The sequence below is a fragment of the Carya illinoinensis genome, chromosome 1 (assembly GCF_018687715.1).
Source record: "Carya illinoinensis cultivar Pawnee chromosome 1, C.illinoinensisPawnee_v1, whole genome shotgun sequence".
Classification (NCBI taxonomy): domain Eukaryota; kingdom Viridiplantae; phylum Streptophyta; class Magnoliopsida; order Fagales; family Juglandaceae; genus Carya; species Carya illinoinensis.
Genome location: NC_056752.1, coordinates 56,965,632 through 56,978,949, shown reverse-complemented (window position 1 = coordinate 56,978,949; position 13,318 = coordinate 56,965,632). Strand labels below are relative to the sequence as shown.

Below are 13,318 nucleotides of genomic sequence, written 5' to 3'. Positions count from 1 at the left end.
CATAACTGGCAAATTTAGATTATTTTTTGCTCTTTATTTTTAAATAAAGCACAGAAGGTTCACAATTAATCTATTTATTAAATAATCGCTTCATTACAATGAGATTAGACTTGGTACCAAACTAATTGATATATGTCTTGAAAAAGTTTCATCCTAAACTTAATATAAAATATAAATATTTTATTTAATAGGACATTTGTAGTTATCTACAAGATATGGATATCTTACAATATTATTATTTAAATATATTCTCTGGAAATATATATATATATATAATAGGATGATATTTTTATAATTATTACGTAAAGAATTTTGTTATTTTTAAGTCGCGTGTTAACATATCATATATTGTGAAATTTATTAAATTTTAAAAAAATTATAAAAATAAAAGGGTTTTAAAGTATAATTATAAACAAATTGTAAAATATGACCGAAAAAGTTGTAAACTGGATTGTATTTTTCTTAAAACTAGGAAAAAAAAAAAAATTACTAAGATGGGAAAAGTAAACGCAGGACGCAGTCACGGACTCGGGTTCCGCGATTCTTTGTTTTTTCAGGAGCAATCAGGTTCCACTTTCGCGGACAAAGTGGTATTATAACTGATTAACGTGATTGCTACTCCGTCCCATTTTATTGCGACTAAAGACTATACCGAAGGTCACAAACCGGAGGTAATATTCGGCGAATCTCTCGCTCTGTCGTCCTCCTCTTTGCATCTCTTTTCGCCTTCTCCACGCATGCTTCATCTGCTTTGATTTTTGAAATGCCTTTTTTATATTCAAGCTAGTGTCTTTCATCGATTTTCTCAACGACCCTCCATCTGAATTCTCGCGTACATCTCCGAATTTGATTGATAGGTTTTGTTAAAACTCTAGGAAGGCATGGGGAGGTTGTTTGTGGTGAATCTCGAGGGGAAGATCTATAGCTGCAAGCACTGCCGGACCCATCTTGCACTCTGTGAAGACATCGTTTCCAAGGTCATTTTTCATCTCTTACCTCCTTCTAATAAGTTAGATATCTCTAAATTTGTTACATTCTTGGGAAATTTCCATCTGGGTGTTATTAATTTGTTTGATTTATGCCGAATTTGCTATTTTTGTATGCTTTTTTTTAATGAATTTTGTTTGTTTTTATTTAGTTTTTGTTTTTACTTTTTCGGGTGTTGAGTTGTGTGATAACAAGTTGTAATTTGTAGTTTATTTTTTCTTGGGGGGTTTTTGTTGTCAGATATGGAGAAGTGAGGTACGATCTATGCAATGAGAGAGAAAAAAAAGCTAGTTAGGCTATTAAAGAGCACTTTTCGCTCATAGCGAGAAGTCGATTTAGGCCTTTCATTTTAATATACATGTGCTCGGTTTCTAAGTGCACATGAAAGCTAGCTTAATGATGCTTCTTAATAATTCCATCTGGGAGACCCGTGATTTGATCGTTTGTAAGCTGGAAGCTTGGAGGATCTCTCTTTGTGCCTCTCTCGTAATTTGTCGATAGCAGGTTATATATTTAATTTAATGCCTTTTGGTGAAAAACGGATTTAAAGCCCAAAAATTGGACGCCACTTCTTTATCTTGAGCATCTTAATGAGGTATAATCATAGCAATGATCTCCAGTGGTGTGAAAACTCAGGAAGGTAATTATTTTTAGTTGTTAACGAGAAGTGGATTCATTCTTTTATTATGGGCACAAGTTGTGCTTCTAAACTTAATCAAAATGATTTGTATCAAATTCTAGTTGTATGAGCAGCCGGCATACAGAGGACTGCAAAGGACAACTTTCCTCTGGGACTTCTAATGAGGGAGAAACATCTTTAGCGTTTTGAAAATAATTGTATTGCAAACACACATACATGCCCTTATGCATGGATATACAAGTCCATGCACGGATCTATACTGCCACCAGTCTGATAGAACAGGATGCAGCACTTGTAAAGAGAAATTGTAGATGATGGTAGTCTGTATGTAATATGTGGATGATGCTATTCAATTTTCGTGATAATTAGCATATATAATGCTCTTTCCCCGCCCCGCCCCGCCCCCCCCCCCCCCCCCCCCCCCCGCCGCCCCCTTCTCTCTCTAACTGTCTACATTTTTTAATTTCCACTGTCGAACCAATGCTAATTGGGAGTTTATAAGAAGCAATTGTTCTGAGTTCTGACTACATGTTTTGCTCATGTTTTATTCAGTCTTTCCACTGCAGGCATGGAAAAGCTTATCTCTTCAATAAGGTGTAAGTTTCCTTGATTTCGGGAACCTCAACATAATACAACACCACCGAATAATCTGCATATAACTAACTTTGAAGCGGACTGACAATCCAAAAAGTTGCCGATGCCATAAGGTGCCAGTTACAAAGTAGTACTAACACTGACCAAGAAAATGCTGTGCCAGTGAAAATAGTTACTGTTTTATGCTTCAAGACACGAGCAAGATGCAGTTTGTATGTCTCTTGCTCGTTCTGGAACTGGCTGAAGATATACATTTTATCAGTTGCCTTTATGCTCTACTTAATATGTGTTGGTGAAGTTAGTTTATCATCCAGTTGGTTATTACTTTATGGGCATCAAACTACATATATCATTTTCTATCTCTTGTCCATCCACTTGATTACAAGAAGAGGAATGAATTTCAAGGGCTTCCCCAATCACATGCTTGCTTGAAAAAATAAATCAATAAGCTTTTTATGCATTTGTCTTTTCTAATTTTCATCTTCAATTCTTTGACAGAGTGAATGTGTCTGTCGGTGAAAAAGAAGAAAGACAGATGACGACTGGGATGCACACTGTTGCTGACATATTTTGTGTTGGTTGTGGATCAATAGTAGGGTGGACATATGTAAGATTTAGAGGCATAAATTCAAAAATTTTGGTCTATATTTGTCCATATGATGGCTGTTAGTTGTTTTGATGGTGTTTGTTTTTCCAGGAGACTGCCCATGAAAAAAGCCAGAAGTACAAGGAGGGAAAATCTGTGCTTGAGAGGTCAGTATTTATTTGGAGAAATCAAATTCCAATTCTGTTTTTTTAAGGGTTTTTTTTTTTTTTTTTGGGGGGGGGGGGGAGGCGCCAATAATGCTTGTAGAGTTCCTTTCTTTTTTTATATAAAATTAAACAAAAAAGGTAAAATATTGATAGAAGAAGAATTTAAGGAGAAAACAATAATTTAAAATGATTTGGCCTTAGAGGCTTACTTTCACCCTACTAGAAAGCTTAGAGGTAATATTTTAATTTATTATGTTGAGTTCATTAAATAATTTAGTGCATAGGGTGAACTTTGTATAGGAAGCTGGTTAAATGCAAGTGGCAGCCATGTGGAATTGGACTAATATATATATGGTTACAATTTTGAGCAGATTCAAGGTTTCAGGTCCTGATGGAAGCAATTACTGGGTTGGAGCACATATTGGTGGAAGTGATGCAGATGATGCTTAATTACCCTTTATTTCAAATTGTAAATTCTTTAACGCCAACCCCCCCAACCCCCCCGGCGGGCCAAAAAAAAATGTTCTTATTCAACTAGTGAAATTTGGACTTGTAATTCCTAATTTAGGCAGCTTGCCCAACTTGCTCTCGATATTGTTAATGTTCATTAACATAATTGTTGATTCGGATTTAGTTGTGTTAATGAAACCATATAATCTTTGATTTGGATTTAGTTGCTGCTCAAACTCCTATTGAATCTCTTGTTACCTGTGTATAAGGGGGTATTTTCCCGAGCCGAAGGCCTAGAGCATGAGCCTAATGTCATGAGTCACAGACCAACCAAACAACCCATCGGCCTAATCAATGGGTCCTTGGCCTTGGAATAGAAGTCAGTCTATGACCTTGAACGAGTGAGAAACCCATCATAACGCAAAGGAAGGAGAAACATGCCATCTCGATAGAGCATAATCCTATGTAGCCCTGAGCAAACAAGTGGGCACAGATCGGTGGGACCCTTGATTCCCTGACGGATGGGGAAGGAAGAGCCTGACGGCATGCATTCATTGGCTGAACAGAACAGAGAGCCATACTACATTAAATACTCCACCCCACAGGCCACGCCGCATTAAAGGAGCCTGATTGTAGGAACTGCTGAGAGGACAATTCCTCCTAACACAGGGCATAGACATCAGACCTCAGAGATTGGATATAAAAGGTAATCTCAGCTACTAAGAACTCTCTATATACTTGCATTAAACTCTAAGGCGATACTGACTTTAGTATCGAAGACTCTCTAACCAGCACCATGACCCCCATCTCGCAGTGTTTTCTTTGTACTTATAGGCCCAAGATCGAAGACTAGAGTTGTTGAGAGTTTGGCCCAAAGACGAATGAAACACGATGTTAATAGTGGCACTGTCAATGGGATCTCTATAGACTTATGTATCATCGCATGCCTGCAAGAACCCGTTCTCATACTACTCGGGGATAGGAGGAGGCGACGTCAACAAGCATGAAAGCTAGGTTAGTATCGATTGAACAACTAGTGGGAAAATTGACTGCTGAGGTGGGTGTCCTTTGAAAGGAGAATGATTCAATCAAGGGTACCACCAATAAGTTTGGCACGATGCAAAATCCAGCAATAGTGAGCATGTTGGATCTAGAAATGCTGGAGGAGAAGGAACGCAGACGAAGAGGGGAGGAATATGTAGAATGAGCTGCATAACATCGGGGAAAAATATAAGGAGATGGCAAGAAAGATAGGCACCTCGTTGTTGGTGGAGCTACTTACAAGCATAGGCCTACCGCACAACAAAGAGGTAATGGTGGTGCCCTTGCCACTGAAGTTTTGGGTCCCTTTCATGGAAATGTATGACAATACTCGGGACCCGCTCGAGCACTTGAGAACCTTTAGGGCACATATGACTCTACACAGTTTCTCAAGGAAGGTGGCCTACAGAGCCTTCCCACTGACTTTGAAAGGATTGGCAAAAGTGTGGTTCAGGTCCTTGGCGCCTGGATCAATGTTTTTAATTTTGTTCCGTATTGGCCAATACGATCAGCATTTTTCTTTCCAATGTAGTGTCCAGTACACTATACTACCTCGTTCCGTTTCACTCCAAATTCTGACTATTTGGGTCTATTTTGGCTATTCTGGTCAAATTCTGACCATTCCTACCTGAATTGGCTTTTCAGTCTCCATTTCATTGCGAGTTATTTTTGTAATTTTCTTATACTTAAAATCTTAGATGATATTTTTGTAAATTTTAAATCTAAATGGCATTTAATTAATTCCATAATATAAAATGTATTTATATAATTTTAATTTTTTTTATAACTTTAAATATGTCCTATTATTCTCTCTTTTTTTTTTAATATCATTATTTGCAATAATTGATCTATTTTTTTATTATTATTTTTTTTGTTTTTAGGTCTCAACTCAAGTTTGTGATATTTTGAACATATATTCATTTTATAAATTTTCAATTCTTTCGTATATATATACATATATATATTATATATATATGATACAAATTTATATATGTATTTATTATATTAGTTGATAGTTTATATATATATAAATATTTATATATAATATATAATTAATTACAAAACGGTACATTAAAAAGATAACCATATCGAAATGTTTTAACCAAAACAATCGTTCAAACGATATTCAAAACTTTTAACCCGGATCAAGAAACTTTAGCCTTTTGCCCTTTTGCTCCAGATTAGCTGTTGCATAACCTCTAGTCTTCTTGTTATTAAATAATGAATTTGTTAAGAAAATGCGTATCAAACAGAATTATAGAAGAAATCAGGGGTAAAACTGCAATCCACCGTTTCAAAATTCAAAAGTAGCATCGAAGTAAGAAAAACAGTAGTAGTCGGACAGGGTATTATCGTCATTACATGCCCAACCAAATGCCCAACCTGAAAACGTAGGCTTTAAGTGACAGAAACCACGAGGGCCGTAGGTCCAAGCCCCTATCTTTTCCCATTTTCGGACTCGAATCCCCACCTATTTACCATTTAATGCCACTCCTCCTCTTTCTCTCTCTACTGTGAAACCTCAGACATCTGTCCTCGGCTTCGTTCAGCTTCATTGGCGGTTCCTTCCAACTCAATCTCTACCTCCTCTAGGTTTCAGCTTCACTCCGCTACGATGGAGGTTTTCGAAAGCTGAGGATACTCTCTCTCAAGCTCTCAATCTTTTTGACAAGTCCCTGGCATTGGATGAGGTCAAAGTTCTTGTTCGGATAAACTCTTATAAAATGTGTAGATTGCGCTTTAGGTTTCAGATCTAATTCTTGCTGCTTGTGGTTTAAAGAAAGTGTTTTGTGTTGTAGAAGTTCCTGCGGCGGTTAGACACAGGAATGATAGGCTAAGTAGGTTTTCGCTTAGGAATTTGGGGCTTTCTTTGCTTTGATCTTAAATTTTTTTGTTTCTATTTTTGGGGGGTCGTGAGCTAGGGTCTTAGCGATGAATCGGAGTTTTAGGGCTCAGGAATCGCAAATGCAAGCGGCGATGAGGCAGAGACAGCAGCAGTTGGGAGGTCTTAGGGCCTCGAGGATGAATGAGAAGGAAGAGGAGCTCGCACTGTTCCTTGAGATGAAGAAGCGCGAGAAGGAACGGAATGACCTTCTAAACAACTCTGAAGATTTCGATACGCCTTTAGGTACAGATTTCTTCAAGTTTTGTTGGGAAATTTTGCGCTTCTGAGGGCTTTAAAAGTGTACAAAATGTATCGTGATCGTTCTCATGTCGATGTTATTCATAAAACGTCGAATTACATAAAAGATTCTTCTTCAATTAGGCTGCTAACGTGCTCTACATTTGCAGTTGTGTGAACTTTTGATATATGCAGCGAGAGCAATTGGTCTTGATGATTGATATCGTGTTTGTAATTCCGTGTCGTTCCTATTGCAGGATCAAAACCCGGAACTTCTCCAATATTTAATATTTCGTCCTCGCTGGCGCCACCACGCAAGACCAGTACTGACGATTTCCTCAATTCTGACAATGATAAAAATGACTATGATTGGTAACGTGCTTATTTCCTTTTACATTCGTATTTTAAGGTTTGCTAATTTTAGTTGAGTTTCCGTTTTCTCACGTGGGTTTTAGTCATCACTAGCTGAGATAGATTCCAGAGAGCAAACAATTTTTCCCAAGTCTTCCTTGTGCAAATTAACATAGTGTCAGTTGGGGCTAGATTTTTGTCATCCCACTTGTTATCGCAATTTCACTGGGTCTTACTCTTGGTTTGACGTTTCAGAAGCAGTATTAACTTGAATTATGGGATGTAGTTCCAAATAATTTTTTCCTTTTCAAAAAAAAAAAAAAAAAAGGATCTACATCCCCCAAATCAAATGAAGAAGAAAAGAAACTTTTTTGATATGTAGGACAATTTTTATTAATGAGCAGGAGGTGCCACCAAGTACACGGTAAGCATACATTAGAGAAACCTACGTGGAAGAGGAGAACATTTTTTGTAGTTATTGATATTTATGCGTAGGTGATGGAAGTGGATACATTGTGGATTTGAGAGAGAGACATTTTCAAAGGTTCTAACTTCCATCATCAGAATGAAAAAAACCTTGTGATCCTCAAAAAGAAAATTTGTTTTAGTTTTCCTTCCATAGAACTTTTGTAATGTCATAATGTGATGTTATTTTTATTTTTTTTAACATATATGTAACTAGGTGTCAATGAGTGTTATTTAGCCAATATCAATAGAGGTTTCTTCTATTTTCAGGCTTCTAACCCCTCCTGGAACACCTCTATTTCCTTCATTGGAGGTGGGATCGCAAAAGACAATGATGAGTCAGCTTGGTACCCCAAAGGCTCGCCCCACTGTGCTGAAGTCTAGGGTAAGCAGTTATAAAAGTTTCATAGTTCATACACTTCTGTCCTCAGTGAATGATGGTTGTTTGAGGTTCTGAATCTCACATGCTCATTTATCCGAACATTCAAACTCTTGTTACCAGTTCAAATATTGCTTGTCTACTGTTATTATCAAAAAATATATATCTTGTCTGATAGTGTTCTTTCGATTACTTGAATTGAAAATTTCACAGTTTTAGGAACATTAAGCTATTTTAAGACCTTAGTTTCGTTTGAAGTTGATACTTGTAGAAAAAAAAAAGCTTATGTTGAAGTTAAAGATTGTTGTAGTTCCCCCCTGAAATAATGATGTTTTTTCTCAAATATATCTCAAGTCTTTGAAACTCAATGGCCACGAGGCAATTTTAATGGCATTTCTGTATTTAGTATTTCAAGGTTAACATTATGCTTGAATTCATGAAGCCAATATGGTAAGTCATCCTTTGTGCTTTTTGTAGTTAGCAAACCTACAGCCAGAGCCTACTACAAGGAGCAACTTAATATCTAAACCAGCAGCTTCTTCCCCTGTGTTGAACAATTCAAGTGCTGGGACTCGCAGGCCTTCATCGTCAGGGGGTCCAGGATCAAGACCTGCAACACCAACTGGGCGTCCCATATTGACCACGACATCTAAACCTTCAAGATCCTCAACACCTACATCAAGAGCGACCTTGTCTTCAACTAGGCCCTCAGTTTCTATTAATAAGCCCACCGTTCCTGCAGCTAAGTCAACGCTACCTGCAAATAAGTCCACAGTTTCTGCAGCTAAGCCTGCAGTACAAGCACGATCCTCTACACCTTTATCCAGATCTACATCAAGATCTTCAACTCCAACTGCCAGACCCACTTTACCTCCATCCAAGTCCACATCAAGGGCGGCAACACCCACTCGGCGACCATCCACACCATCGAGTACACCCAGTGTATCTGCTCCTTTAATTAAGTCATCTTCTTCAGTTTCAAAGCCAGCTCCAGCATCATCAAGAAATGTGCCATCACGTGGCACTTCCCCAACGGTGAAGTCCAGGCCATGGAAACCCTCGGAGATGCCTGGCTTCTCACTTGATGCGCCACCAAATTTAAGGACATCAGTTCCTGAAAGGCCACTATCAGCAACAAGGGGTAGGCCTGGACAACCTAGTTCTCGATCTTCCTCCATTGAGCCTGGTTCTAATGGAAGACCAAGACGGCAATCATGCTCTCCTTCAAGAGGACGGGCCCCCACTGGCATGTTTCATGCCAGTGGTGGCTCTGTTCCTGCTGTGAGTCGTGGGTATTCTAAAGTCAATGACAATGTGAGCCCAGTCTTAATTGGAACGAAGATGGTCGAAAGGGTAATAAACATGCGGAAACTGGCACCACCAAAGCAGGATGACAAGCATTCTCCTTGTGGTAATCTCTCTGGAAAGTCATCCTCATCCCCTGACAGTTCAGGCTTTGGAAGAACGCTTTCAAAGAAATCCCTGGATATGGCTATAAGGCATATGGTACGTATATTCTTTCCATGTTATGAGCATTTGTATTGGCATCAGTTCAGTTCAGATTCTCTGATGTCATTAGAAAAGTTTCCGTGGCATGAGATGCTCATCCCTCACCCCTCGTTCATTTGTTCATTCTCGTTTTCAAAATCAATTCTCTGATTCAAGTTTCACTTGAGCTGTCGAGCAGGATATAAGGCGAAGCATTCCAGGTAATTTACGGCCATTGATGACAAATATTCCAGCATCATCTATGTACAGTGTAAGGTCTGGGCCTTCACGAAGCAGAGCTATTAGTGTTTCGGACTCTCCTCTTGCCACAAGCAGCAATGCTAGTTCTGAAGTTAGCGTGAACAATAATGGCTTATGTTTAGATGGGAGTGAACTAGAAGACGAGATTGGCAGTGAGCGAGGTGGCCGATCACCTGCTAGTGTGCGTGGCAGGTGATAGTTCTAAGGCCTATTATCCTGAGATATAACTGCATTGTAGTCTCCCTATAATCTCGTTTCGTTTTGAATCTGAATCATCCTGACAGCTAAAGAGAATCCACTTTCTCAAGTGAGCTGACCGAAGTCATGCTTCTACGATTAATGTAAAGTTATTGGAATTGTTGGGATTTGAGAGATTATGTAATTCATGGTTGTTCCATTAGGGAAACTCGATTATGTACTGAACAGTCCTACGCATTCTGTTATTTGTTGTGTACTTTTCTTTGGAAAGTTTGGACCCTCGTCATTGAAACCTAGAAACTCAAACTACTTTCTCAACCGCTTTCCTTCCTGATTCAGGATCACTGTTCTCATGCTTTCCCTGAGACAAACATTCAAACCTAAACTAAACTAAACAATATGTTAAGAAATACACGTAATCGGAATCACGTTAATATCTTAACATGCTTCTCCAGTGTAGACTACGATGGTAATGAATTCAATGCACTAATTTTTGAAATCAAGGAAAAATGAAGCCTAGAGAAGTGGCTGCATCCAGATGACAATGAAAATCAACCAAGAATTGGAATCTTCTTCAAAGGCTAGATATGGCAATTGATGTCGCTTCTCGACAATGACCCGAATACGATTGCTCTTTGCTCATGTAGGTGATTTTGGTTTGGCAAGGCTCCTCTCTACAACCAATCATGTTTCCCAAAGCCAAACCATCACAGTTGGAATAAATCTAATTCTGGTTATTGTGGTTCGCTTCTTCCCATCCTTTTTATAAAGCTTTTGGACAACGCTATGGTTTATACTAAATGTGTGCACCAGTACAAATGAGTTTTTTTATTTTTCTTTAATCATTCTTAACCATTAAGAAAAAATAAAAAATATATTAATTCACTAATAGTTGCTTCTTTAACCATTAAGAAAAAATAAATATAAAAATAAAAAATATATATATGAGTAGGCATATTTGGTAGTCGTATTATTATTTTTCTAATCTTTTTACTCACTCTACTTTAAAATTAATAAAAGGATAAATGATAGGTTTACTACATCTTACCACTTATTCACTATTCCCTTTATTCTTTTAAGTTTCTTTCTTTTTAGTCGCATCACTCCTCTGCATTCATCCGCTTGATTATTTTAATTTTTTAATTTTTAATTTTTATTTAATGATTAAATAAGTGACTATTGAAGTTATATCTTTTTTTAATGATTACGAATTTTTAAAAAAATACTTAAAAGAAAATAAAAATAAATAAAAATTCCAAATAAAAGTTCTACATGCGAGTTTATGACAAATGAGTATAGAGTAGTCGAGGATTGATGCGGAGAGCTTCTGAGCTTAAAAAAAAAAGAAACTAAAAAAATAATGTGAGTAGTAAACGAGTGGTAGGAAGTAGTAAGTCTATCATTATCTTTAAAAAAAGAAAAATTCTATATATTATACAATCATTCTACTCTTATCTTATTATGTAAGATGTGGTATATTTATCACTATTGTATGATCTTTTATTAAATAGTTTTTTATCATCTAATGATGATAAATATATTATATCTTATATAGTGGGATGAGAATGAAATGAGAGTATAGAATATAGTATTACGCTTTAGTTTTAGCTAAAAAATGTATATAAAAAAATGTCTTTTTGATATAATTGTGCTAAAAATAAAGAATATAAAAATTATAAATAAAGGTTTTCTTCTAAAAAAAATTTATACTCGAAATTCGGTGCAATCTTTATTTTATTTCTATTACAAGATTTAATTTATTAGATAAATTTAAAATTAAAATATTTTACAAATTAAATTTTACTCTGTAGGATATTTTGCGCCAAATTAAATACTAAACTCACGCGCCTCATCCTCTGGCACAGGCAGTAGCAGCGGATTGAGGAATCGCATTAACGTTCGGACCCATAAACAACCAAACAGAGAATACATCAAGAGGGCTTTGCTAAATACAGTCGTCAATGTAGTCGGTGTGTAATCAGCTATAAAGAATGAATAAAAAAAATTATAAAAAAATATTTTTATATTCAAGAGGACCTACATGAATTATAAAAAGTTATAAAAATATTTTTTTTTCATATAGGTCCCGTATTAATTTTTTTTTTACAACCGACTACATTTACCGACTGCAAAAAGTATTTCTCATATATCAAACTAGCGGATAGATTCTTTTACAGATATGAAAAGTTTGAGGGGTACATTCGCAAATTTTCCAAAAATTAAAATAATCTAAAATCATATAAATCGAAAGTAGAACAAAGCATAGAAAAAGAATCGTAAGTTGTACGGTAGAGGTTTCCATTTCTGATGCCCATTCCAATTTAGCTTCACCAGCGATCATCCATCGCTTCAACCCGAACCCGAAATAGAAAACTAGGGTCCGATGGCGAGCCTGTGGCGGGCCGTGACGGGCCAGCCCGAGAATCCCGACAACTACGATGGCGTGGAGTACTGGTCCAACCCGGAGCGAACCGGGTGGCTGACGAAGCAAGGCGAGTACATCAAGACATGGCGCCGTCGCTGGTTCGTGCTCAAGCAAGGTAAGCTCTTCTGGTTCAAGGAGTCCACGGTCACCCGCGGCTCTATTCCACGTGGCGTCATCCCGGTGGCTAATTGCCTCACCGTCAAGGGCGCCGAGGACGTCCTCAACAAACAGTACGCCTTCGAGCTCTCCACCCGCTCCGAGACCATGTACTTTATTGCCGACTCCGAGAAGGAGAAAGAGGATTGGATCAACTCCATCGGACGGTCCATAGTGCAGCACTCTAGGTCAGTTACCGACTCGGAGATCGTCGATTACGATAGCAAGCGGTGAGATTTAGAAGTCGACTAGCTGAGCTCGATCTTTGTATCTTTGCACATGGATAATTTGGTGGAATTTTGTGGGGTCTCTAAGTTTCTGTTTGTATATGGATTCGGATCGATCCGTGTTTGTGGTCTTTGTAAGGATATTCTCTCTGTTTGGTAATGATTAGTGTTCGGTGATCGGATCTTATGGTGCGGTAAATTATTTGTGCTTTTGTCTTCTTTTCAAATTTTTGAATCGAGGGTTGAATTTTCGATTTTGTTGCTTATTGTCGGTGGCTTAGTTGTTGGGAGCTTGTTTGTTGGGCGGTTTCAGTATGATTTATGTGCTTATTTCATGCTTAAATTTCCTGCTTGTTCTCTGGAAATTCTGACTTTTATTTGGTTGGCAGTTTTATTTCAGACTTGCTTGTGTATGCAACTGAATTATTTGTACATGCGTATGTTCGTATGATATATGCATGTAAATTGTGTATAGGCATAAACAGAGTAGCTGATTTTAACTTGAAACGGGAATGGTGGAGCGGTGATACTCTAGCAGTCAGGGGCTAGAGTAATTGGAACTAATAGCAAGGTGATATCTGTTGCGGTATTTGTTCTTATGCAATTGGACTAGAGTAATTGCGACCTCGAGGAGCAAGGTGATATCTGTTGCGGTATTTGTTCTTATGCAAGGCCTAATAGCACATATTGAAGGTAAAGGAATGGGCTTTTCTTAGTTTAAGGATGAGGGCTTGTGCATCGAGCAATGTGGCATTTCTGAATATGTCCTGTTTCAGTCCTT

General features: G+C 37.6%; 3 protein-coding genes across 5 annotated transcripts; all 3 read left to right on the top strand.

Moving 5' to 3' along the window:
* Window positions 1-512: 512 nt before the first annotated feature.
* LOC122291980 (protein yippee-like) lies at window positions 513-3,647 on the top strand. 3 transcript variants are annotated; one of them, XM_043100073.1, is made up of 6 exons: window positions 513-671; window positions 858-977; window positions 2,180-2,223; window positions 2,720-2,828; window positions 2,919-2,974; window positions 3,346-3,647. In XM_043100073.1, the coding sequence occupies exons 2-6, from the start codon at window positions 882-884 to the stop codon at window positions 3,422-3,424; spliced, it is 384 nt and encodes a 127-aa protein (XP_042956007.1). In that variant the 5' UTR covers window positions 513-671; window positions 858-881; the 3' UTR covers window positions 3,425-3,647. The 3 variants fall into 3 exon arrangements, with proteins under 3 accessions (XP_042956007.1, XP_042956027.1, XP_042956017.1); XM_043100093.1 differs by having other exon boundaries at window positions 523-671; window positions 876-977; XM_043100083.1 differs by lacking the exon at window positions 513-671 and having other exon boundaries at window positions 678-977.
* Window positions 3,648-5,875: 2,228 nt separating this feature from the next.
* On the top strand, window positions 5,876-10,047 carry LOC122291977 (probable serine/threonine-protein kinase nek3). The gene is made up of 5 exons (XM_043100058.1): window positions 5,876-6,593; window positions 6,845-6,959; window positions 7,674-7,788; window positions 8,260-9,288; window positions 9,470-10,047. Exons 1-5 carry the CDS (start codon window positions 6,398-6,400, stop codon window positions 9,725-9,727), a joined length of 1,713 nt encoding a protein of 570 aa, XP_042955992.1. The 5' UTR covers window positions 5,876-6,397; the 3' UTR covers window positions 9,728-10,047.
* Window positions 10,048-11,977: 1,930 nt separating this feature from the next.
* Window positions 11,978-12,736, top strand: LOC122291968 (pleckstrin homology domain-containing protein 1). Its single transcript, XM_043100047.1, has one exon. The coding sequence runs from the start codon at window positions 12,113-12,115 to the stop codon at window positions 12,542-12,544; it is 432 nt and encodes a 143-aa protein (XP_042955981.1). The 5' UTR covers window positions 11,978-12,112; the 3' UTR covers window positions 12,545-12,736.
* Window positions 12,737-13,318: the final 582 nt, after the last annotated feature.

Bases quoted from the DNA above. Each gene is read 5' to 3' on its own strand.
- LOC122291977 (XM_043100058.1), top strand. From the start codon at position 6,398: ATGAATCGGAGTTTTAGGGCTCAGGAATCGCAAATGCAAGCGGCGATG. The intron at 6,594-6,844 runs GTACAGATTTCT...TTCCTATTGCAG, and splicing joins AGATTTCGATACGCCTTTAG to GATCAAAACCCGGAACTTCT. The intron at 6,960-7,673 runs GTAACGTGCTTA...TTCTATTTTCAG, and splicing joins GATAAAAATGACTATGATTG to GCTTCTAACCCCTCCTGGAA.
- LOC122291968 (XM_043100047.1), top strand. From the start codon at position 12,113: ATGGCGAGCCTGTGGCGGGCCGTGACGGGCCAGCCCGAGAATCCCGAC.
- LOC122291980 (XM_043100073.1), top strand. From the start codon at position 882: ATGGGGAGGTTGTTTGTGGTGAATCTCGAGGGGAAGATCTATAGCTGC. The intron at 2,829-2,918 runs GTAAGATTTAGA...TTGTTTTTCCAG, and splicing joins CAATAGTAGGGTGGACATAT to GAGACTGCCCATGAAAAAAG. The intron at 2,975-3,345 runs GTCAGTATTTAT...AATTTTGAGCAG, and splicing joins GGAAAATCTGTGCTTGAGAG to ATTCAAGGTTTCAGGTCCTG.